The sequence below is a fragment of the Typopeltis vanoorti genome, chromosome 22, assembly GCF_054136105.1.
Source record: "Typopeltis vanoorti isolate ZY-2024b chromosome 22, IOZ_Tvanoo_1.0, whole genome shotgun sequence".
Taxonomy (NCBI): Eukaryota; Metazoa; Arthropoda; class Arachnida; order Uropygi; family Thelyphonidae; genus Typopeltis; species Typopeltis vanoorti.
The window spans coordinates 94363476-94388836 of NC_143570.1; the positions used below are offsets into that span (position 1 = coordinate 94363476).

Sequence of the window (25361 nt, forward strand, 5' to 3'; positions counted from 1 at the left end):
CTTGACATGATGTTAGGGCCTCCGTCAATGAGTCTGTCGACTCCTTGGAGTTGCCCGAGATAATAATAATCAGTCACATGAAGAATATAAAGAACAAGCCAGGAGAGCGACTCAGTAAGGAAAACAAAAGTAGAGTATGAGCAGAAATTGGCAAATGAGGCTAAGAAAAACCCTAGAGAGTTTTTTTAAGATATGTGGCAAGTAGAAGGAAGAATGATCATGGAAAGATGAAGTTAAGGGATGAAAGTGGTAGAATGGTAACTATTGCAGAAGACATTGTTGAGGTATTCAGTGATCAATTTATAAGTGCATTTCATCCTGATCAGAGTGGAATCATAAGGAACTTAAGTGTAGAGGACATAGGAGAGGATAGCTTAATTGTGAGTGAGCAGGAGGTATTTGAGGAAATAAATAACCTTGATGTTAATAAGTAATACACCATAGCAAATACAAATTCAAAAGAATATTTATGGAATCAGCCTCAGCCCTAAGAAACTCTCCAAACTTCAACAAATTTGGTTGTGTGAAACTGCCCCAAAATCTGGGAGGCTTACATCAGCAGACCAGCCCAACGGCCAAGAACACCTACTTAGCCCGCTAGGAGGGAACCATCAGGACTTTTAGGAGAACAATTGCTTCATCACTTCATTCTCAGTTATTGTGTTGTAGTGCCTGAGTGCATGTGCCTTTTTTGTAAGTTCCTTTTGAAGATGGAAATGTGACGTTGCCGAAATATCAGAAATATTTATTGAAGTGTAATTTAATTCATATTTGTATCTACGTTGTCAATTCCTTAAGTGATTTAGTAATGCATAACCAATGTATAAGTCTGTCTACGAGAAAGCTGCATATACAGTGTTGTACTTGGATTTTGCAAAGGCTTTTGACAGACTGCCACATGAGAAGCTCTTAATTAAATTGAAAGAGATGGGATTGGATAACAGACTTCTGTGTTGGATCAGTGACTGGCTGTCAGATAGATATCAGAAAGATGTATATGGGGATGCAGTACTTGAAAGAGAAAAGTCATCAGTGGTGTGCCACGGGTAATTTTTGGGGCCATTGTTGTTCAATTTGTATGTTAATGATATTGGGTTGAGTTTAACTAGTGATATCCAGCTGTTTGCAGATGATGCAAAACTGGGGAGAGCAATACACAGTCAGGCTGATGTTAATGCCTTACAAGAGAACTTGAATAGATTGCATGAATGGGCAGGGAAGTGGAACTATCAGTTCAATGTTGTCAAGTGTAAGGTTTTGAGATTTTGGTAAGCAACAATGGGATTCCAAGTATACACTTGGTAGGTAAACTTTAACAGAAGTAGAGGAGATGAGCGATCTAGGTGTGATGGTGGACAAGGACCTGAAATTTTGCCATATTGCCAGCCTGGCTGGCCGAGTGGTTAGCGTATCCACTCTCCAGCAAAAGGCTGCAGGTTCGAATCCCACCATGGGCATGGGTGTTTGTGATTGTCCTTGGAAATGCTAGTGGTGGTGTTGGTGGGCGGTTGTAGATGGCATTGGTGTAGTTGCGGTCAGTTAGTGGATTGAGTGGCAGAGACAGTTGTAAAGCAGGTTCCCTCCCTTCATGAGTCTTTGGACTCCCTGGAGGTGTAATAATAATTAGAATTCAGGGGCCACATTACACAAGTTGTGAAGACATCACATTGAAGAATTGCAATGATGCAGAGAACTCTGACATGCAGAAATAGAGAGGTTGTGATTCCATTGTACAAGGCCTTGATCAGGCCTCATATAGATTATTATGCACAGATTTAGTTGCCAGGTTTTCATGGTGACGAGGATATGTTGGAAAGGGTACAGAGAAGATTCAGAAAGGTAGTCAGTGGTCTTTGCAATGTGGAGTACGAGGACAGATTGAGGGAATGTAAGTTTCAGAGCCTCATGAATAGGAGGAAGAGGGGAGATATGATTGAGACATAAACTGGTCAGGGGTTGTTATCAGGTAGACATGGAAGAAATTTTTCATAGAATTTCATAGAAGGGAAGTAGAACAAGAGACCATTGCTTGAAACTGTATAAGGAGGGTGTGAGCAAAGGAGTGAGAAGCAGGGTCTTTGCATGGAGGGTGGTTAGTGAGTGGAATGCATTGCCTGACTACATTGTGGATGTGGACACATTGAATCAGTTTATGACGTGGTTGGATGAGCATTGTATGCAATAGTGAGTACCTCCCACGATGAGTCTCTGACACCATGGAGGTCGGGTGTTGATGATAATAATAATAATAATAATATATAAGAACAGTTTCTGTGTGTGTGGGGGGGGTTTCATACCCTAATAATATTCAAAGTTTCCACTTACTTTTCTCCTGAAGCTATTTTTAGTATGAAAGGAATTTAAATTCATTTAAATGTCTTCACATAATTTGTCTATAGACAAATATTTATTTATTTTCATAATTAAAAGGAAGTATGACATGTAGATGGACCATATGGCTTGTTTGAATCAAAGCAGAGAACATAGCATACTAAGTTAATCAGAAGACAATGAGAAAGAATGTTTGATTCGACTGTTCAGAAAGGGGTGCAACTGACAGTACAAAATAATGCAAGACTGATGGTGAAAAATAGAGTGCAATTAAGTTAATGAGTGGGGCTGATGTCAAAAAATTGTGACTAATGGTAAGGCAGTGGGAACAAATGATGACAGTGAAAAGATTTGAAAGTGAAGTTCGTGAAGATTAGGCAAGAGATGAAGCATACGAAGAATGAAATGAAGAGAATTGTAGAATATGTATAGAACAAAAAAGAAGATTGGAATGAACAACGAATGACTTGTAAGTGGGGTGATATGGGGATGTTAATAGGGGTGTAATGAATGACAATATGTACAAGGTTTGTTTTCTGGGAGGTAGAATGGGTGGAGTGATGGAGGTATTTGATATGAAGAGTAAACGAGGAGTTGGTGGTGGAAGTAGTAGTAACAAATAACTAAGGCAGAAACAATGAGAAGGTAAGAATGGATATCAGAAGGTGGTTGAGGAAAATCAAAGATAATAATGATAAAAAAGGAAGTCTGGTTTTCACAGGCATGACAGTGATAAGCTGAAGTGGAGAGCAAAGATAATTAATGGAATGGTAACAGAAATGTATGAAGAAAATGGAGTGCAGTTTGTGAATGTGTGGAATGAGTTTGAGGGACAAATGGAAAGGAATTATGTAAGAGTGATAACAGTGATTGCATTTAAATGGTTTTGGTACAAGTCATCTGGAGAGAATGCTGCTGGAAGAAAGAGTAAGAATAGCAGAGAATCACAGCATGGATCTGAGCAAGTAAGAAACAATGTGGAAGAACATAATGTATGGAAAGATTCAAGGAGAGCTCATGAATGAAGAAGCGAGTAGCATGAGTGAGAAGAGTACAAAACAAATAGAAACAGCTGCAGAAATGCAAAGAGGAGTTACACCCTAAGAAATGGTATTAATTGATCCTGTTACAGACCGAGAAATGAAATGTTATGCAAATGCTAGTGATATCAAAAATAAGGAGAATGAAATTGTTGCAGTGACTAAGTTTGATCACCCAAAATATTATTGCGGTAAGTGAGATGTGGTTGGATGAAGAGACAAAGTATGGCAAGAATAGAGAGAGAATACAATGATTTTCATGAAGACAGAAAAGGCAAAAGGAGAGGTGGAGTGTTACTGATGACAGAAAAGGAGTTGTGCCCAATGCAAGGAGAAAATAGTGGTAATTGGTTTGAGGCAAGTCATGGGGAGGAGGGGGAGAGATGAATGAATACTTAGTCGGATGTTGCTATAGACCTGGCAACATGGAAGCTAGTGAAAATGAAAGGTACCTAAGCAAATTAATCAAGCAAATATGAAAAGGGAGATCATTATGGGTAATTTTTATTATGGTAATATAGATTGAGTTGACATCATTCAGAAGTAAAGAAATTGAATTTTTATTCAAGTTTTTGAGAGACAACTACTTCAGGCAGTAAGTAAGAGAGGGCACGTAAGGATTAAGGATCTTGGATTTGATGATCTCATCACAGGATGTCATTATAAATGGAGTGTCAAATTTTTCCCTCTCCAATTTGATAAGGGTGACCATTAAGTGATTATCTGGGTGGTTGCCATGTGAGGACTTCTGTGAGAAAAAGCATGTGGAACTACAAAGCTGGTGAGAAACTCAGGAGACAGCTTGCAACTATATCATGGAATGAGGAGTTGTGTGAAAAGTAGACCAATGCATATTTGGGTGCTGTTCAACAACCATCTAGCAGAAGCAGTCTAAATGTATTCCAAGGGTCAGAGGGCTACACAAGGGAGGCATGGATGAATGAACTAAGAATGCAACCTGGATAACCACTGCAAGAGGATACAGATGATATATTAAATGAGCAATTCATAAAGCTATTTCTTCCTTGTGATTGACATTATGTAGAGTGAATACAGTAAAGAGAGTGCCAATTGACTGCACGAGGAGGAGGTATATGGAGAAATGAGAAAAATTCATGTTGATAAAGTTATAGGACTTGATATATCATGACATGAGGGAATGTGCAAGGTTGTTACATGTATTTTGACATACTGGTTTAATATGAGTTTTTCACTGGGCCAAGTTACAAAGGATTGGAAGGAAGGCAAGATTATACCATGTGATCCTATGGTCACATATAATGCGATGCTCTCTCAAGCATCACATTATAGGATAAACACTGTTAGAGAGGTTAGTGGGGACGTAGATTCAAAACTGGATTGACAACAGTCGCATTATTTTTGATGGACATGTTTGCTAAAAGGAAGTAATGTTTTAGTAACCTGTTTGTTATTACAATAAGACGACTGATGCATTGGACATAGCAGTCCATACATAGTGGTATACTTAGATTTTGCAAAGGCTTTTGAGAGACTGTCACACAATAAGATTAATAGTTAAACCAGAATGAATTGCTTAAATAGTAGATTAGTGCATTGGATTGTCAATGACTATCTGACAGGCATCAGCAAGTTGTGTATGGGTTAACAATATCCTAGAAGAGGAAGGCCACTAGTGGTATAGTTGAAAAGTGTTTTAGAATCATTGCTGTTTAATTTGTATTTTAATGGTACTGGCTAGGGTTTGAATAGGATACATTATGAAAATTATGGAAACTACCACCATGTTAGAGTAGAACTTTTAGTTTAATATAAACCAAAATAAACACTCAATGTTTCGACCTTCACATTAAGGTCATCTGGAGTATACACATATATACAAAGAAACTATTGCACAACAATCTACATGGTATGCTAAAGTTACTGATCAACGGTTAAAATTGGCCTGACCTCTGGTGTAAAAAAACAAAAAACTTACAAAGCTAGAGTCCTGTCATTATTAGGTTCTGAAATTAAATTAGGCTGGAGAGCAACATGTTCACATCAAAAAAATTACTTATAATTATACATATAAGTTACCAAACCAGTATGGATAGTGGCCAATCTTCTTCTTCTTCTTCTGCAGCTTCTCCCACTTAAGTGGAATCACTGCTGGTGATGAGTCTCCTCCACACCTTCCTGTCTTGGGCAGTCACGACATCCAAGTTCTTCATCCTCAAGTCCTCTTCTACCAGCTCCCCCCATCTCTTCTTTGGCCGCCCACGCTTCCGCCTTCCTTGCACATCCATCTGCATGACCCTTCTTCCCACATATTCGTCCTCCCTCCTCATCACATGACCAAACCACCTCAACCTTGCCTCCTGTATTTTCACTCCTAAGTTCGTAACGTTCACTGTTCCCCTGACAGTCATTTCTCAGACGATCCTTTCTGGTCACAACGCACATCCACCTAAGCATTCACCAGTTTCTATAGCATATGTCGTAGCTGGCCTCACTACTGTCCTATAGATTTTGCCTTTCAGATTGATCGTCACCCTCTTATCGCATAACACTCCAGCCATCTCCCTCCAGTTCCTCCAACCCGCTTGTATCCTGCATCCCACTTCCTTCTCAGCTCCTCCATCTTCTTCCACTGTTGAACCTAAGTATCTAAAGTCTCTCACCTTCCTGATTACATTTCCTTCCAGCTCCAGATCTGTCTCCTGCCCACTGTGCAACACATATACTCTGTCTTACTTCTGCTCAGTCTCATACCTCTCTCTTCCAGTACTTTTCTCCATCTTTCCAGTTTAGTTCCTGCTTCTTCTCTTGAATGTGCACATAGCAAGATGTCATCTGCATGCAACATTGTCCAAGGCGCATCTTCTCTCACCTCCTCCGTCACCACCTCCATCACAATGTTAAACAGAAAAGGACTTAATGCTGACCCTTGATGCAAGCCAACTGTAACTTGAAAACTTTCTGTCTGTCCCAGACAGGTCCGAACACTTGTCTTCACATTTCTGTACATCTCCTGCACCAACCTGATATATTTCTCCGGAACCTTCTTCTCCCTCAGACACCTCCAGATTTCTTGCCTTGGCACTCTATCATACTTTCTCCAGATCAATAAATGCCAGATGTAGCTCCCTTTGTTTCTTTCGATACTTTTCCATCATCTGTCATAACCCAAAGATAGCATCTGTTGTTGATCTACCAGGCATGAAGCCAAATTGTTCCTTTGCAATCTCCACCTCCTTCCTCAATCTATCATCAAGAACCCTTTCTAGGATTTTCATTGTGTGGGACATCAAGTTTATTCCTCTAATTTTTACAGTCTTGTGCATCCCCTTTACCCTTGTAGATGGGGACAAGAGTACCCTCTCTCCATTCCTCAGGTATATTTTCCTGTTGGCAAACTTTCATGAACAGGTCCCACAGCAGGTCAATTCCCTCTTCCCCCAGTACCTTCCATGCCTCCACTGGAATTCTGTCAGGGCCCACCGATTTTCCATTCCTCATCCTCTTCATGGCCTCCGTCACTTCCACTCTACTGATGTTCTGCACCATCCCCTCAGAAGGCTGCCCATCTCCTCTCTGAGTCCTTGCATTTTCCTCATTCAAAAGTCCCTCAAAGTATATTTTCCATCTGTTTCTTATGTCCACATCCCTCCATAATACTCTTCCTTCAGCGTCTTTGATCTGCCTCACATGTAAGAGGTCCTTTGCTGCTTTATTTCTATATTTCGCTAGTTGGCAACTTTTTCTCTGTCCTTCCTTTGTTTCTAATTGATCATACAGATCTTGATATGCCACGGCCTTCGCCTGTGCCACAACTCTCTTGGCTTCTTGCTTTCTCTCTCTGTACGCCTCTCTGTCCTCTTCCACTCTTGACTCATCCCACTTCTGCTTTGCCTTTCTCTTAGCTGTCACTGCCACTTGTACATTATTATTCCACCACCAACAAAAACTGAAAATTGCTTACAGTCCTAAAGTCAGGGTTTGCTGGAAAACTGAGTGGGCCAAATGTGTGGCATCCAAATTTTTGGGATTTTTATGCCACCATTATTGTTAAGATTGGGGTGGTTAATTAAAATTTCACATGCTTCTTTAAATTTCCATTCATACTAGGTTTTTGTGTGGTGTAAAGAACAAGTACTTTTCCAATCAATTTGGTATAGGGTGTTAAGAGCACGATCTGAGAGACGTGCTTCTCCAAGAATTGTTAAATTTAATGTGCTGCTGCTTTTTTTTTTTTTTTTTTTTTTTTTTTTTTTTAAATTACAGGTAGGGATTGGACATCCAGTTTCTCCAGAAGATCCAGAAAAAAAATGGGAACAAAAAGAGAAAATGAAGAAGATTGCTGAAGAAGAAATGGATTTGTAAGAGCTAAAAGTATAAAAAAAATATTAGATAACTAATGAAATGATTTCTCTAATGGAAGAAAGAAGAAAATGGAAAAATAAAGACACCCCAGAAGGGAAAATACAATATAGAACCCTGAATGACAAATTAAGAAAGGAAGCAGAAAGAAGTAAAGAAGATTGGCTTAAAAAACAATGTGAAGAAATGGAAAATTATGAGAGAGTGGGAAAGTATGATCTTTTGTATGAAAAAGCCAAAAGCATGAATCACAAGAGAAATGGAATTTGAGCTAGAGGCACAGAAAATAAGAAGTCATAACTGAAGAAGATAAAATCCTAATGAGATGGAAGGAATACATTGAAGATCTACATGACAAGGAAAATAGACCAAATGAGTTGCCATTAGAAGATATAAAGAAAGTAAATGAAGATGATCTAGGCCCAGAGATTTTGAAGACAGAAGTAGAAATGGCAATTAAAGAACTAAAATGTGTAAAGGCAAAAGGAATAGATGAAATACCTTCAGAATTCCTGAAACAACTTCAGAAGAAAGGAACTGAAAAAATAACCAAAATAATAAATTTAATTTATAACAAAGGAGAATTACCAAAAGATTTTATGACCTTAATATTTATACATCTCAGGGGCTCACATTGGTGAGTACGAGCATGGCAAACCCAAGATACCCAAGCTAGACCCGATCTTACTTCATACAATATACACTTGGTATATCATATCTGGAGACTGGTCTTCTACTCTTCTTTCCCTCTACTCCCTTACTTCTTACTCCCCCCCCCCCAGTGCTACTAGAGCAATTCGAGGGTGAGGGGGGTAACTCTTTCCTCTCAAACTGTAGTTTTGTCTACTAAAAAAAAAGGCAAGCCTAGTCTTAAGGTGGCAGCCCCACTACTAGGATACCCATTATCATGCTAGTCACTTGACATAGGGAAACACATTACTTCCAAGTCTCAACGAAATCCAAACTGGACAAAAAACATGGGAAACAACCGCAAACCGGAAAATGTTAAGAAACTTTGAAAAAAGAAAAACGTGGTGAAATATGCTACATGGAACATTAGAAGCATAGCACATAAAGAAGAAGAATTAGATAAAATTTTAAATGATGAAAATATAGAAATTCCAGTTCTTACAGAAACAAAAAAGAAACTTAAAGGCACAAAAGAAACAGCAAACTGCAATATCATATATATTGGAGTGGACAAACAAATACATGCCAAAGCTGGTGTAATGATTTGGATCCATAAATCTAAGCAAAAATAACTCATTGTACGTACTGGAATGAAAGAATATTAGAAGTGCGATTAAAATTAAATAAAGAAAATTTAATGGTTGTTGGAGTGTATGCCCCTGAAGAAGGAAAAGAAGAAGAAAATTATTACTTTTACAAAGAGTTACAAGGAATATATGAAAAATTAAATAAAAATTTGGAGAACCAACAGTAAACAAAAATGGAAAGAGACTCGTTGATTATATAATATATAATAATTTAAAAATAATGAATACATTTTGCAAACAAAAATATACATAAATATACATGGTGTGCAAGAGGACAAAAATCAATAATAGACTACTTTATAACAAATGAAAAAGCAGCAAACCTCTTCCTAGATGTTAAAGTTAGAAGAGGACTAGAAATGACACAGATCACTATTTAGTACAGGCAAAACCAAGATTTCCCACCAAACTGGCTACAAAAAATACAAAAAATAAACAAACTAGACAAACAAAATCTAATTACAAAGTAAGACTACTAAATGATTCAAGTATAAGAAATTTATACCAACAGAAGATTAATAACTACTTAGAAAAAATACAAGAAAATTAAGACATTGAGAAAGAATGGAATAATATAAAAGAAATTATTCCATCAGCAGGATATGAAAGTCTAGGAACACACAAAAAATATCATAAAAATAAAAAAATTACATACATGGGACAATGAAATAAAAACAATAATTGAAAATAAAACGCTGGCTTTTAAAAGATGGCTAAGTAGCAAAAAACAAGATGAAATTGAATGTAAAAAAAAAAGACGAGCAATAGCAAAAAGAGAAACCAGAAAGAGACGCAGAGAAAGCTGGGAAAAATTTATATATCTAGAAAATGACATATACAAATTAAGACCCACTGCATACAAAATACTAAAACACATGAATGCAGATAATAAAAGAAACTGCAAATATAAATTGTGAACTAGATGTAAAAAAATTCTTGGATTACTTTACAGATCCTTGGATGGATAATACTGGCATCAAAAATAATTACACCAGAAACTCACAAAATACCTTAAATGATATGATAACAATGAAGGAATAAAGGACAACCTAAATAAAATAAAAAATGGCAAATCAGCAGAAGAAGATGAGATAAACTCCAAACTGTATAAATTTGCTGGAAAAAAATTTCATCAAAGATTACTAAAACTTTTAAATAAAATATATACAAATTGACAAATACCAATAAAATGGAATACAAGCATGGTAAAACCTTCCGTGTGTAGAGGCTTAAGTGCTGTGAGGACATCATGTTGGAGGCTTAAGGATTTTTTTACAGCACTCAAAAAGGATACTTTTTTCTTTCCATAGTTTCAGAAGAGCCGTGCGTTGGGCATATGATAAATTACTTTTTGGAGGCGAATAATGAGCGAGGATGTTGACTACGCCAACATCATCGATGCTGTCAGCGCCCTTTGCCTCAGCCGTAATTTTGCCGTCGCTCCGAAGGAAGTGCCGGTGCTTGATGTAATGGTTAACATTGAACGGGGGATCGGTCGCTTACCATCGGAGATAGCCAACATCCTCGCTCATTCTTCGCCTCCAAAAAGTAATTTATCGTATGCCCAACACACGGCTCTCCTGAAACTACGTAAAGAAAAAAGTATTCATCACTAGAGCGGATAAGGGTAATGCCACAGTCATTCTTAATACCAGTGAATACAATCATAAAATGAATATTATCCTCCACGATCGCACCACCTACATCCCGCTAGAACACAACTCCACAAAAAACACAAGTTAAGAAATTAAAAATCTTACTTAAAAAAGTATCTTCCTGGCCCCCTGACATCACGAAAAAAACTTAAACCTTTCCGCTCCTATCCCCCCCCCCCCGAATATACGGTTTACCAAAAATCCACAAACCCAATTCCCCATTCAGGCCTATAGTAGATGCCACCAATGCACCTTGCTACAGACTGTCTAAACAGCTGGCCAACTCTCTGATCCCCCTCACCAGAAGGTCCACTTCCTATATAAAAAACTCGATCCACTTTAAAGCCCTCACAGAAAATTTAACCTTGAATAATGCAGACATATTGGTAAGCTTTGATATCTCCTCTTTGTTTACCAATATTCCCTTAACTGACACTTTATCTCTCTTAGAAAACGTTTTCCCCTCTGACATCTTAGATCTCTTTTTCTTTGCCATTAACTCTGGGTATTTCTTTTGGAAGAACAAAATCTACAAGCAGATAGAGGGAACTGCCATGGGTTACCCCCTCTCACCCCCCCCCCTTGTCAATTTCTATATGGAAGATTTCAAAAAACGAGCCATATACTCAGCCCCACTCAAACCTTCCATCTGGCAAAGATATGTAGATGATGTGTTCTCTATTTGGCCTCATAGCCCAGACATGTTAGACTCCTTCTTCAGTAATCTCAATAGCCTACATCCAAGAATCCAGTTTATTATGGAAAAGGAAAAGAACAATTGTTTACCCTTCCTTAGACACCTTAGTCACACGCCTGCCTAACGATACACCTGCCTTCACTGTATACAGAAAACACACACAGGGAGATACATTCACAAACTCTCCCACCACCACCCCTCTCAACAATATGGCATTATTAAAACTCTTACCAAGAGAGCCCACAAACTTTGTTCCAGTGGAACCGCCCTCACTACTGAGCTTAACCACATACACAGCACTTTCCTCTCCAATGGCTACAGCGATCACAGTATAAAAAAAAAATCAGTTCCTCCCCCATTCCCCGTCCTTCTCGTCAACAAGATTTGAAAAATGCCATCACCATACTCTATATCCATGGTACCCGAAAAAATAGCCAAGATTCTAAAAAACTACAACCTACACACAGCATATAAGCCCCACCGCAAACTTGCTACCCTTATCCATTCTACGAAAGATCAGCTCCCTCCTCTCTCTATGCATGGAGTTTACAAAGTACCCTGTTCCTGTAAGCTGGCATACTTTGGACAGACAGGCAGATCAGCATCCATCTGCCTGGAGGAACTCAAGTCTTACATCTGTAAACACAACTATGGTCATTCAGGCTTGGCTCACCATGTTTTGGACACCACCCACAGGGTATCATGGAAGAAAACCACCATGCTCCACCACAGCAAATTCAAGAAAAAGAGACTTTTCTTAGAAGCAGCAGCAGCTCTCAGAAACCAACCAAATCTCAATAAATACGGTTGCATTAAGCTTCCGAAGATTTGGGAAACACTCGTCACCAGAGGTCCCACCTTACATTCCAGGCCACCTACTACCGCCCTTAGAGGGTGCTCCACCTAGATAGGACTTTAGTGTCACCTACGTGGTTGAGCTTAGTATCGTATGATATTTGTGTGCATGTTACATTAGTTGTTTTTGTAATCCCCGTAGATGTCCTAGTGACTAGGACGAAATATAGGAAGCATTAAATTCTATTTTAATCCTTTTTGAGTGTTGTAAAAAATCCATTAAGCCTCCAACATGACATAGTAAAACCTATATTTAAAAAAAGGGGATAAAACAAAACCTGCTAACTACAGAGGTATTACTTACTTGAATTGATGCTACAAAATATATAGCAGAATACTTAATGAAAAAATAAAAATATACAGTGAAAAAATATTATTAGAATGTCAAAATGGATTTAGAAAAGGACGCTTGACAATGGATGCAGCTTTCTGTTTAAAACTACTTATAGAAAAAAGAAGAGAATTTAATTTAGAAACTCATCTTTTGTTTATAGATTATGTGTGCATAGATTATAGATTACAAAAAAAAAGCATTTGACAAAGTAAAAAGAAATATACCGTTTGATATTTTACAAAGAATAAATATACCTAATATTTTACTACATGCAATATTGAATATATATAAGGATAATGAAATAAAAAAAAATAATAAATGAAAAGTTGTCTGAAAAACAATGTTTAAACCAAGGAGTAAGACAGGGATGCCCTCTGTCTCCAACACTTTTCAATATTTACATTAATGAAATATTAATACAGTGGAACACCTTAAACAATCAAGGTATAAAAATTTCTCAGAATAACAAAATAAATACACTATTATTTGCAGATGATCACGTAATAATATCAGATAAAGAAGACAATTTACAAAGAGCAATATATAACTTAAACATTATAGTAGAACAGTTTGGAATAAAAATTTCCACAGATAAAACTAAAACAATGGCATTTTGTGGACAAACTCCAGTTAGAAACAAAATAGTTAATAATAAAATAATAGAACAGATAAGTACTTTCAGTTATCTTGGATGTGAAATATCATATGAATGAGAAAAAGACAAAATTAAAAATTTCTACAGATTATAGGCCTGATAAATAGAACACTCAACCTAAATATAGTACAAAAAGAAACATACTTGAAAATATACGATACTTGAGCAGTGCCCACATTATTATATGGCAGTGAAATTTGGGCAATAAACAAACAATATAAACAAAGAATAAACACAAGTGAAATGAGATTTATGAAAATAACCGCAAAATACACATTATTAGATCAAAAAAGGAATGAAGACATTTCAAAAGAACTAAAAAAAAATCGATAGAAGAAAAACTAAACAATTATAAACAAAAATGAATTGAAAATGTAAACCGAATGGCCAACACCCGATATCCTAAACAAATACTAAAATATAAGTCAATTGGATAGAGAAGGCAGGGTAGACCTCAAAAAAGGATATTGGATGGATAATTAGACCAGAACAGACCAATATGGTCTATACCCATAATCAGTGTTATGATGATGAATATTTATACCTATACCAAAGAAAAGTAATGCAGTAAATTGCAAGGATTTTAGAACAATAAGCTTCATTTCCCATACATCAAAAATACTTATGAGAATCTTAACCTGAAAAATTGCATCTAAGGTGGAAGAATTTCTTGGAGAAGATCAATTTGGTTTCAGGAAAGGTAGGGTAACAAGAGATGCAATTGGACTATTAAGAATAATAAGTAAAAGAAGTCTGGAAGTGAATAAAGAAGTTGAATCTGTTATATAGATTTTGACAAAGCTTTTGACTTTGCAAAATGGGATAAGATGGTGGAAGTAATGGAAAAGATTGGTATAGATTGGAAAGACAGAAGGCTAATTATGTCACTATATATGGTACAAACTGCCATGGTGAGAGACATATATGGTACAACAGAACCAGGTATCATTGGACAAGGAGCAAGGCTGTTCTCTGTCACCAATTTTGTTGGAGAATTCTGAAGAATTTTGCTGGAGAATTCTGAAGAAGGAATAAAGATTGGAGATAGACAGATATTTGCAATAAGATAAGCAGATGACAAGGCATTATTATCAAATACTGAAACAAGACTACAACATCTGTTGTACAGATTACTGGAATCCAGAAAATTAACATCAGAAAAACAAAAGGTAATGAAAATAGCAAGGAAAGAGGCAAATATGGATATCAGAATAAATGGGGGAAAATTGAATCAAGTAAAGACATTTAAATATCTAGGAAGTGTTATTAGCAGTGATGGAAGATGTAAAAGTGGCATAAAAGCAAGAATAACAATGGGAAGAGACGCCTTTAATAGAAAATGGAATTTATTCAGAAGTAAAATGGATAGAAACCTAAAGAAAAGACTAACAAAATGTTATGTGTGGAGTGTTGCTCTCTATGCAGCTGAAAGTTGGACATTGAAAAAAGAAGAAATTAAGATTTTGGAAAGCTTTGAGATGTGGATTTGGAGAAGGATGGAAAAAAATCAAATGGACAGATAAAATAACTAATGAAGGGGTCTTAAAAAGAGTAGAAGAAAGAAGTCAATTAAAGAGGATAAAAAGAAGAAAGGGAAACTGGATCAGACATATTCTGAGAGGGAATGGAATCATCAGAGATGCCATCGAAGGAAAAGCAGATGGAAAAAGTCCCAGAGGAAGAGTAAGGAAAACAATGCTAGATGACATGCTGAATGGAGACAGCTACACAACCTTGAAAGAGAAGGCTCAGAACCAGGGATAGCTTGTGCATAGGCACTGTGGAACTGCAGCACCCCCAGTTTTTCTTGATATATAAATATATTTATTAATTTATTTATATTTGCTTGTAATATTTAATTTTATCATCAACAATCCCATACAATTCTCTTATTTCATATAAAAAATAATAAAAATCCATCTGGTAGCACTCAGGAGGGTGAAGAATGCTAGCAGCACTGTGTTTACCACAGTGTCATATTGCTATGCAAGTCATAGTAAGATACGAGCTATTAGCGTAATGCAGCCCTGTCCATCGTGCAGTTCCACTGTTATTTATAAGCAGTTGGCACCAATAGTAAAGTGTTCGTAGTGCTTATTGTGTTTACTCCGTCTCTTTAAATATTTGGATATTACAATTAAAGACATAACGAACAGGTGACCAAATCTGGGCACAATAATCCATGTGTGGCCTAATCAAAGCCTTATACAATGGAACAAGAATCTCCCTAATTCTAGAAGTCAGTGTCCTACGCATCATTCCCAGAAACCTTCCTGTTGTCTTCGCAATTTTGGCAATGTGTCCCCTAAATTTCAGATCCTTATCCACTATCACCCCATATCTCTTATTTCCTCCACCTCCAACAATATATTCTCACCAAGCATAAATTTTGCATCCCTTGTTTGTTTTCCAAATTTCAAAACCTTACATCTTGCAACATTGAACTCGCATCCCAATTTCCATGCCCAATCACTCAATTTATTCAAGTCTTCTTGTAAGGCCACAACATCTTCTCTACTCATCACAGTTTGTCTCAACTTTGCATCATCTGCAAACAACTAAATATATCCATCCAAATCTTCACCGATAGCATTAATATATAAGTTAAACAGCAATGGACCTAAAACAGACCCCTGAGGCACTCCACTAGTGACATTCCTTTTCCTGGATATCGCTCCCCCATACACAACTTGATACCTATCAGATAGCCAGTCTCCAATCCAATGCACTAATCTAATATCCAACCCCATCTGCTCTAGTTTGACTGTCAACTTATCATGAGGTAATCTATTAAAAGCTTTTGTGAAATACAAGTATATTACTGTGTATCCTTCTCCTCTGTTCAAGGAAGCAGTCACTTCATTGTAATAAGTAAGTAGATTACTAAAACATAGCCTCCGTTTAGCAAATCCATGCTGTCCATCAAAGAAAATACCATTGTTATCAACTCAATTCTGGATCCTAGTTCTCACAAACTTCTCACAACACCTGACACACAGATAGGCCTATACTTTGATGCTTGAGTTCGATCACCTCCTTTATGAAGTGGCACAATCTTGCCCTCCTTAGGAACTTGACCAAGTGCAAGACTTACATTAAAATATGTCAAGGCAGGTATTAACTCCCTGGCACATTGCTTCAGAATACATGGTGATATATTATCAAGTCCCACAGCCTTATTAACATCTAGTTTGCTCAATTTCCATTATACTTCTTGCTTACTTAGAGTCAGTCTCTCCTCCCCATCATTAACTGCTCTCAATCTCTCCATGAAGTCACATTCACAAGATTGAAAGACCTTTATGAACTGCTCATTAAGTATCTCCACCATACATTCTGCAACAGCTGTCTTTATACCATTTTCTCCAATCAATGTCATCCTTCCATAATCATTCTTTCTTTTGCTTTTTGCTGGCTACATATCGAAAGAACTCCTTAGGATTCTTTTGGGCTTCATTAGCTAACTGCTGTTCATACCTCACTTTAACTACCCTCACCAACCAAGTCACCTGCCTTGCCTGGTCTTTGTAAACCTCACAGAATTGGTTATTTCCACTTTTATGCCTTCCATAATGTCCTTTTTTCTCTATATCGCATGCTTAATCTATTGATTCATCCATCTCACACCTACCTTATTTAACCTTCTCACCCTTGGAATACATTCAGACATTGCATCTACTAGATAGTTTTTGAAAATCCCCCAAGCTGCACTGATCTCTTTTTTTCAAGCTACCTACTCATTCCATGCTACACCTGCAAGCTGTCTCCTGAGCTCTTCATAATTACCCCCCCCCCTTTGTAGTTCCACATATACCCTTTTCTCACAGGTCTTCACACTGCTGGCAACCACTCAGGTAATCACCTCATGGTCACTCTCACCAATTGGTGGATGATTTGACACCACATTTATAATTACATCCTCTGATGAGATGACCAAATCCAAGACCCTCAATACTCTCATGCCCTCTGTTACGTACCTGTCTGAGGTAGTTATCCCTCAAAAACTCAAGAAACTCATTTCATTTACTTCCAGTTGCTATCTCATCATTCCAGTCTATATTGCTATAATTAAAATCGCCGATAATGATCACCCTTTTTTTATTTGCTTGGCTAATTTGATCATACATTTCATGATCACCACCATCCACATTACCTGGTCTATTACAAAATCCAACCAAGTAATTGATTCCATTCACCTCTATCTCACACCATACTACCCCAAAACCACTGGCACTATTTCCCTCTTGCATCTCTACTTTATATGGACATAACTGTTTCTCTATCATCAATAGCACTCCCTCTCCCTTTTTACCCCTTCTGTCCTCACGAAACACATCATACCCTTCCATCTCTATTCCTGTCAGGATGTCATCCTCTTCCAGCTATGTCTCACTTATTCCAACAATATTTTGGTGAACAGACAATTATTATTATTACCAAAGACGCCATGGAGTCAAAGACTCATCTAGGAAGTCCTTTTATTAAACATACAGCTCATCATACTGTGCTTTAAACACACTCAAATTCTCTGCAGACACCACATGAAATTTTTTCATGTAGAGTTCCCAAACTCTACATGAAAAAAACCTGCTTCTCACTCCCCTACTCACCCTCCTTATATAGCTTCCAGGGATGATCTCTGGTTCTCCCACTATTTTCTATAGAACCTCTCCTGCATTGATCCTATAACAACCTCTTACCAACTTGTAGGTGTGGATAGGCTTATGTGTTCGTCAGACATGTTGTAATAGGTTTCACGGTATAATAAGAACACAGATGGTTAAGAAAATAACGATTTATTAACTTAAAAGCTAATATTTCGCTGGTATTATATCCAGCATCATCCGAGCACACAACACAAAGTTTGTTACAAAGGCAAGACAACCACAATCCGGTGTAACAGTGGGGCTAGTATAAGTGATTGCAGCATGCAACACAAGACTAAAGTCCTAATATGGCACCATCTAGGTTAAAAAAAAAATATAAAAAAAAATTTCAAAGTTTTGAAATAGTAGTCCAAATGATAGTCTTAGAAAGTTTGAAAAAATATAAATTAAAAAATAATAAAAGTAATAAATATTAATTTGGTCTTAGGATGACTGTCTCCCAAATCTTTGGTAGATCTATACAGCCATACTTGTTAAGGTTTGGAGTATGTTTTAAGGCTTTTGTTGATTCCAGGAACAACCTCTCTGACTTGTAGAAGCCTCTGTGCATTACTTTTGTAAATCCAGAGTAAATTATTAAAAAAGGTTGGCACACCAATTGGCAATTCCTATAGGTAGAGATGACTTGCTAATGCTTCTGCCTGATATCTGCACTTGGGCCTGGCTCCCACTGAAGAGACCTCAATAAAGGTCGAAACTAGTCTGGGTAGTGGCCCTTCCCTTAATGCATAACATTAGACATATCCGCAAGGAGATGCGTTTTGCATTATAGGAGATACTGAAATAGGTGTTGGTATCTTGCTCCACCTTTGCAACGAGTTGTCCTGGTGTTGTACCACCTTAACCCAGTCCTGAAGATACTTTCAGGCGCAAACTTTGTTTGCTCACACTTCGATAAAGGATTAAACTAAAGTTATTATACTCTAACCAAGTGAAAAATAAACTTTCAAGTAAATAATTAATTTATTAACTTACTGCTGATATTTCGCTGGTGTTATAACCAGCATCTTCAGAGCACAAAAACACAGTTTGTCACAATATGCGAAATATCAGCAATAAGTTAATAAATTAATTATTTACTTATTTTTCTGTGTTCTAATATATACCGTTAAAAAATAAACAACAAGAATGAGACCAAATTTATTCAGCTCTCACCAGACAACTTCCTCAAGCAGTGTGACAGAAGGAACTGAAGAATGTTAGATCTGATTATAGTGTCAGAGGAAATTTTAGTTCAAGATATAATCGAGTACTACATGGTTGCTGACAGTGATCATGTAGTACTCACTTGGGAAGTGGCAAAGTTTATGAATGTTCCATTCAGAAAAGGTTACATGCTGGTCATAATTTCCTACAAAGCAGGAAATCATGACCAGCTCAGCAAAATACTAAGTTCAATCCCATGGTATCAATTGCTAGATGGGAAGGATATCAGCAGTACATAGGAAGCGTTTAAAAATACTTAAATGATGCAGTTTCAGAATGTTGCCCTGGAGTATGAAAAATAGTTGGAGTGAAAGGGATGTGCAAATCTTCTTAAGGAAGTTTTGTCACTCTTTTCTCATACTGCATCTTCTCTTTCTTTACTATGCTCATCACTTTCCTGTCCTGCACTTTATACTCTTCATGGATCTGATAGCTGCTAACAGTCTGATACCTCCTCCATAACATTTTCTTTACCAACAGAGCTTGCTTGATTTCACTGTTCATCAATTTCACTTCCTACTCTATTTACTCGCTTAACCTTTGGTATGCAGTTATATGTTGCATGTGTCAGATACTGCTTTATGAATTTCGATGCACTGTCAACATCTTTTCTGCAGAGCTCATCTACCCAATGTATTGATACTAGTTGGCTACAAAGCTTTGCATAATCACCCATCTTACAAGGTAACATATATCATTTTTGGCAGTCATCTTTTCTTGTTTCACTATTCCCAAACAAGTACCTCATAATCACTCTCACCAACTGGCAAAAGTGTCAATAATTCATTAACAACTACATCTTGTGAAGTTATCACCAAATTCAAAACAATCAAGTCTCTCATTGCTTCAGTCATATGCTGATTATGATATTTATTCCTCAGAAATTCAACAAACTCATTCTCCTTGTTCCCATATACTATCTCCTCCTTCCATTCTGCATTTCCGTAATTAAAGTCTCTCATGAGGGTCACTTTCTTTTTACATGCCTAACCACTTGCCTAAGCATTTCACAATCAGTATTCTCACATTCCCTATCATATAACAGCATCCTATCGGTTTTTTTTTTTTTTAACATATAGTCTAGATATACTAGACTGTTAATTTCACCTTCATGCTACACAGAATCGAAATCATTGCACGAACTATCAACTTCTACACTTGGACAAAATTCTTTTGTAATATTTACAGCACTCCCTCTCCTTTTTTCACCTTCCTATCCTTCTGGCAAACTGCATATCCTTCCATTTCTATTTCTGACATCACATTATCCTCAGACAACCAAGTTTCACTGATACCAATTATCTTTGGGCATGCTGACTCAATGTGACAAAATGCTCTCCTATTTCGAATACTCCTTACATTTGTATGCATATGTAACAATCCCTGTGTCTTTGAGACCATTCTACCACACCAACATTCTCTATTCTAGCTGCCATATCCCACTTCTTTCTTTGGTGTGACCACTCTCGTTTCCCTGATCCCAAATATGATATGACTGTGGATTGCAGATTATGAGGACAGACTGAGAATCTGTTCACTGCAGACACTGCAATGAGTTGAAAGAGGTGTGATATAATAGAGACCTACCAACTTCTGGAATGGTTGCAGATTATACCAGTGGATGGTATTTTTCATTTTATAGGACGTAGAGAGAGGTCAGGCATGGAAGTTGAGAATGGCATTCAAGTAATGGGTAAAAGATTTTTCTGTCATAAAGCAGTGGATGATTGAAATGGATTGCTTTAGAGTTTGTGAGCAAAGGCATTGCAAACAAACTCAAGAATAGGTATGACGGCTAGCATTTGTGATATGAACCTCTCTTGATGAATCCCTGATTGCCTGGAGGTCTTGGTAATAATAATCATAATAATATACACTTTGATGATAAAAGGCTGAAATGAGTTGAATCGCACTTAGTAGTGTGATTCAACTGAATACAATCTTAGGTTTTTAAGTATATGTCACAGTGCCACACATACATAGGTCTGCAGAAAGAAACGGGTATGGTGAAAACCCACATCGAAATGCTTATTTCTCAACTGGACTAATATAAGATCACAAAAGTATTAATATCAAATAGTACAATGCAATAGGATTGTATCAACACTGCTTCCAGAAAACAAGTGTGTCTCAGAGTTTCTTCATTGTGTATACAGTACTCCATGCTTATGTAGCTCTCTTACTATTGTCAGACTGATCAATCTGCTAGGTAAAATGTGAAGAACGTATATTACACCAAATCCAAAAACATGGAATTTCAGGATTGGTTGACAATGGCATAACTAATGACCAACATATTAAATAACAAAAAAATAAGGGCTTATTCACATTACCTTCATATTTGTTAAGTTATTTAAAGAATATTGAGAATGCTTTCTATACCACCAGCTGATTCTGAATAAGAATTATTTCACATTATTATGAGATACCTTCAAAGTAGCAAAGCACACATCACAGGAGGGCACTCTACAAAACTCACCATTATTATCAGACAACATGAATATTTGTATTAGAACATATACATTTATCGTATTTTAATGACTCAATCATGTATTTTTTCCCAAGAGAAACAGAGATAAATGGCTTTGCATTTTCAATGTATTTGTTTACTAGACTTGAATTAACAATTTTAACAGTGATTGTGTTAGCTTTCATGGTGCACATGTTACACTAGAGAAACATTAGCTGTATAATGTTTACAAATCTTAAAGCTATTAATGAAATTATATTCCTATCCATTTCATTTCACTGACTAACATATTCATTGACAACATTCAATTCACAATTAATAATATTTGCTGCTTCTATATCTTAATTTTTTTCAGTAAATATCTCCACATGCTTTATTGGGCATCTGTTATAACAACAATCGCAAATCATTAACGATTCAACTTCATGTTTTGATGGAATTACTTACTTTAGTCCAAAAATAGCTGCTCTTAATTTTAGGTCTGCAGAACATACACTGTCTTCTCCACATCCAATCCAGAACATTACCTGTAAAAATTACCATTTGCTTTAACAAAATTCATGTCTCATATTTGCTAAAATACAAGGGTAGTTTCAACAGTTGCAACCACTGTATTCTTATTCTTAAACTAATCATTTAACAAAAATATATTTCCATGCCTTTGATTAAACAGTTGTGAATATAAATATGATTAACAAAGAAATAAAATTTATTACAAAAAACATTTTATAGTTACTTTTAACCAGAAATTAGGTGAATGGAAAATCAAACACTGAAGAAAAAAGTATACGATCATTCTTTGATTGGCAAATATATATCCGATCACCAACTCAGTATTTTGTTATTCCTCCTTTAGCCCAAATGATAGCTTTCATCCTTCATGTCATGGACTCAATAAGCTTTTGCCAGTCAGTTAGCAGAACTTAACTCCAGCTTTCCATGACTGCTTGATGTAATTCAATGGCATTTGTGAACCTTTTGGTGTTGACTTTTCGCTTTAAAATATTCCAAACATTTTCGATCAGATTAAGGTCCGGGCTATTTGAAGGCCAAGTCAGAGTTTAAATTGGAGTGTTTGCATTGTTTTGCAGATAGTTCCCAATTCATCTGCTGTGATGAAATGGTTCTAGGATTCCAATGAAAAATGAAGTCATTGGAATCCTGGAACCATTTTTCGATACTAGGAACCAAAAATGCTCTAAAATATCTTTGTTGACTTTGGAGTCGACTGTACATAGCAACGATACAGTTTTCCAATAATACATGATGTCATGCGGAAAACAAGGGTGAAAATTTAGCATTGGTATTAATGCACTCATCGAAGAACTTTACACTAACTCTTCTCCATACAAAGGTACCATTATTATCACCGGTTCCAAGGTCAATTCAAGATTTGTCACTAAAAAGACTTTTTTCCAGTCATCAAATTCCCAATTTATATTGTTTTTACATCATTGGAAATGAGCTTTTTTGTGTAGCTTTTTCAAAAAAGGTTTCATTTTTGCTTTGCAAAAGTGAAATCCTTGACTATTCAGCTGATTTCATACTGTGCGGTCACTTACCTTCATTCTGTAGTTCAACCATGCAGCATTAAGTTGTTTGAATGTTGAACATCACATGGTCTTCAAAAGTTCAGCCAGTTTTAGGTGCTGTCTGCATGAGGTGGCACATCCACTTCAAGGCATGCTTTTTACACTATTAGACGAACAATATTTTTTCCAAATTTCACATACAGTATTTTCAGCACATTTTAATTATCTAGCTACTTGTCTCTGAGACACTCCATCTTTCAGATATTCAATCATTCTGTTTTTTTTTTTTTTTTTAAATTGCTCAAAGGTTCATTTGAGCAATTCACAGGAGCCATCCTTTAACACTATAGATAAAATTCAGATCTCGCAATCATGATTCCACTCCTTACAAAGGTTTTCTTTATGCATGTACAGACAATTGTAAATTTACATATTGGGAATTGATTATGTTTGTTTCCTAAGCAATTGCTTACTTTTTTCCCAGACTGTCAGCTTGATCGGATACTTTTTTCTAACACTCTTCATTCTTTAAATTAGCGTTTAAATCTCAGAATCATACAAAAAAAAATTCTCTTTCCTTTTTATACTTTAAAGTGAGTTATTTCATTTCTTGCATGATACAACGTTTATATGTTAAACTTTCCAAGAAATATACAGTGTATATTGCAACATTATTATTATTATTATTATTATTCAGGCCTCCATGGAGTCGAAAGACTCATCGTGGGAGGTCCTTTCTAAGAACACAAAGTCTGTCAAGAATCATCGAGGGAAGATCCACCCTAAGAAACACAAAGTCTATCATACCACTCCTTAAACTTACTGACTGTTCTCGCTCTCACCACTCCATCAGGCAATGCATTCCATGGTTCAACCACCCTCCATGCAAAGAAACCACTCCTTACCGTCTTGCTCACAGTTTCCTTTCGTAACTTCCAGGGATGGCCTCTTGTCATCACTCCTTCCCGCTGTTCAACCAAGCGAAACAACTCCCCAGTGTCAACCCTGTAACCACCTCTCAACAGTTTAAAAGTCTCAATCATATCACCTTTCCTTCTTCTATCCACCAAACTCTGCAGTCCACATTCCCTCAGCCAATCCTAGTAACTATCCTTGTACAGTCCTGAAATCACCTTTGTCATTCGTCTTTGTATCCTTTCCACAGTTAATCTATCCCCTTCAAATCCTGGAGACCAAATCCGAGAACAATAGTCCAAGTGTGGTCTGATCAGAGACTTATACAACGGAATGATAACCCTCTTATCTCTACAGGTCAGTGTCCTTCTCATAATTGCAGCAATCCTCTGTGTTACCTTCACCACCTTTGCAATATGTCCCCTAAACTTCAGGTTTCTATCCACCATCAACCCCAGATCTCGTCTCCTCTACTTCCTCCAGCATAACTCCTCCCATAGAGTATGCTGCATCCCATCGATGCTTCCCAAACCTCAAGACCTTACATTTTGCTGCATTCAACTGCACCCTCATTCATTTGCCCATCTAACTAGCTTATTCAAATCCTCTTGCAGGGCTACCACATCTACACTATTACTAATAATCCTTCCCAGCTTCGCATCATCCGCAAACAACTGAATATCCCCTTGCAATCCACTGGCAATGTCATTGATATAAAGGTTAAACAATATAGGGCCTAGTACTAAGCCCTGTGGGATCCCACTTGTAACTCTCTGCCTCCTTGAAACTGCTCCACCTAACACAACTCTCTGATACCTATCAGACAGCCAATCCTGAATCCAGTTGACCAATCTGACATCCAGACCCATGTGCTGCAACTTAAATATCAGCTTATCATGTGGCACCCTGTCAAATGCCTTTGCTAAGTCTAAGAAAATTGCAGCATATGCCTTTACCTCATCTAATGTTCTTGTAACTTTATTATAAAAGGCTAGCATATTGCTAAAACAAGAGCATCCTTTCACAAATTCATGTTGACTCTCACAGATAACATTACCCTCATCTGCCCAATTTGCAAATTCACCTTTGCCGAAGCCAGACTTTCATTGAAAACCCAGGTTAAAGGCAATGTCAATTCCCTAGCACATTCTCTCAAAACTCATGGTGAAATACCATCCAGTCCCAAAGCTTTACTGACATCCAGAGTACTCAGTATCTGAAACACACTGTTCTCCTGTACCTCTAAACCTCGAACCAGCCCTATCCCTGTAGCATGAAATAATCCAATAAAGTGTTCATTGAACAATTCCACTATGTCCTCTGCATCAGTCCCTCTATTCCCATTTTTATCCCACAATATCATTCTTCCACAGTCATTTCTCCTCC

At 37.0% G+C, this 25361-nt stretch overlaps 1 protein-coding gene across 1 annotated transcript in view; it reads right to left on the reverse strand.

Annotated features, from left to right (window-relative positions):
* The window catches only part of LOC150094573 (integrin alpha-9-like), a 670422-nt gene that overhangs the window by 208290 nt on the left and 436771 nt on the right, over window positions 1–25361 (reverse strand). Inside the window, exon 18 of the mRNA XM_090411817.1 lies at window positions 21976–22055. Within this exon, the coding sequence (XP_090267943.1) occupies window positions 21976–22055 (80 nt within the window). The remainder of the gene's footprint in view (window positions 1–21975; window positions 22056–25361) is intronic.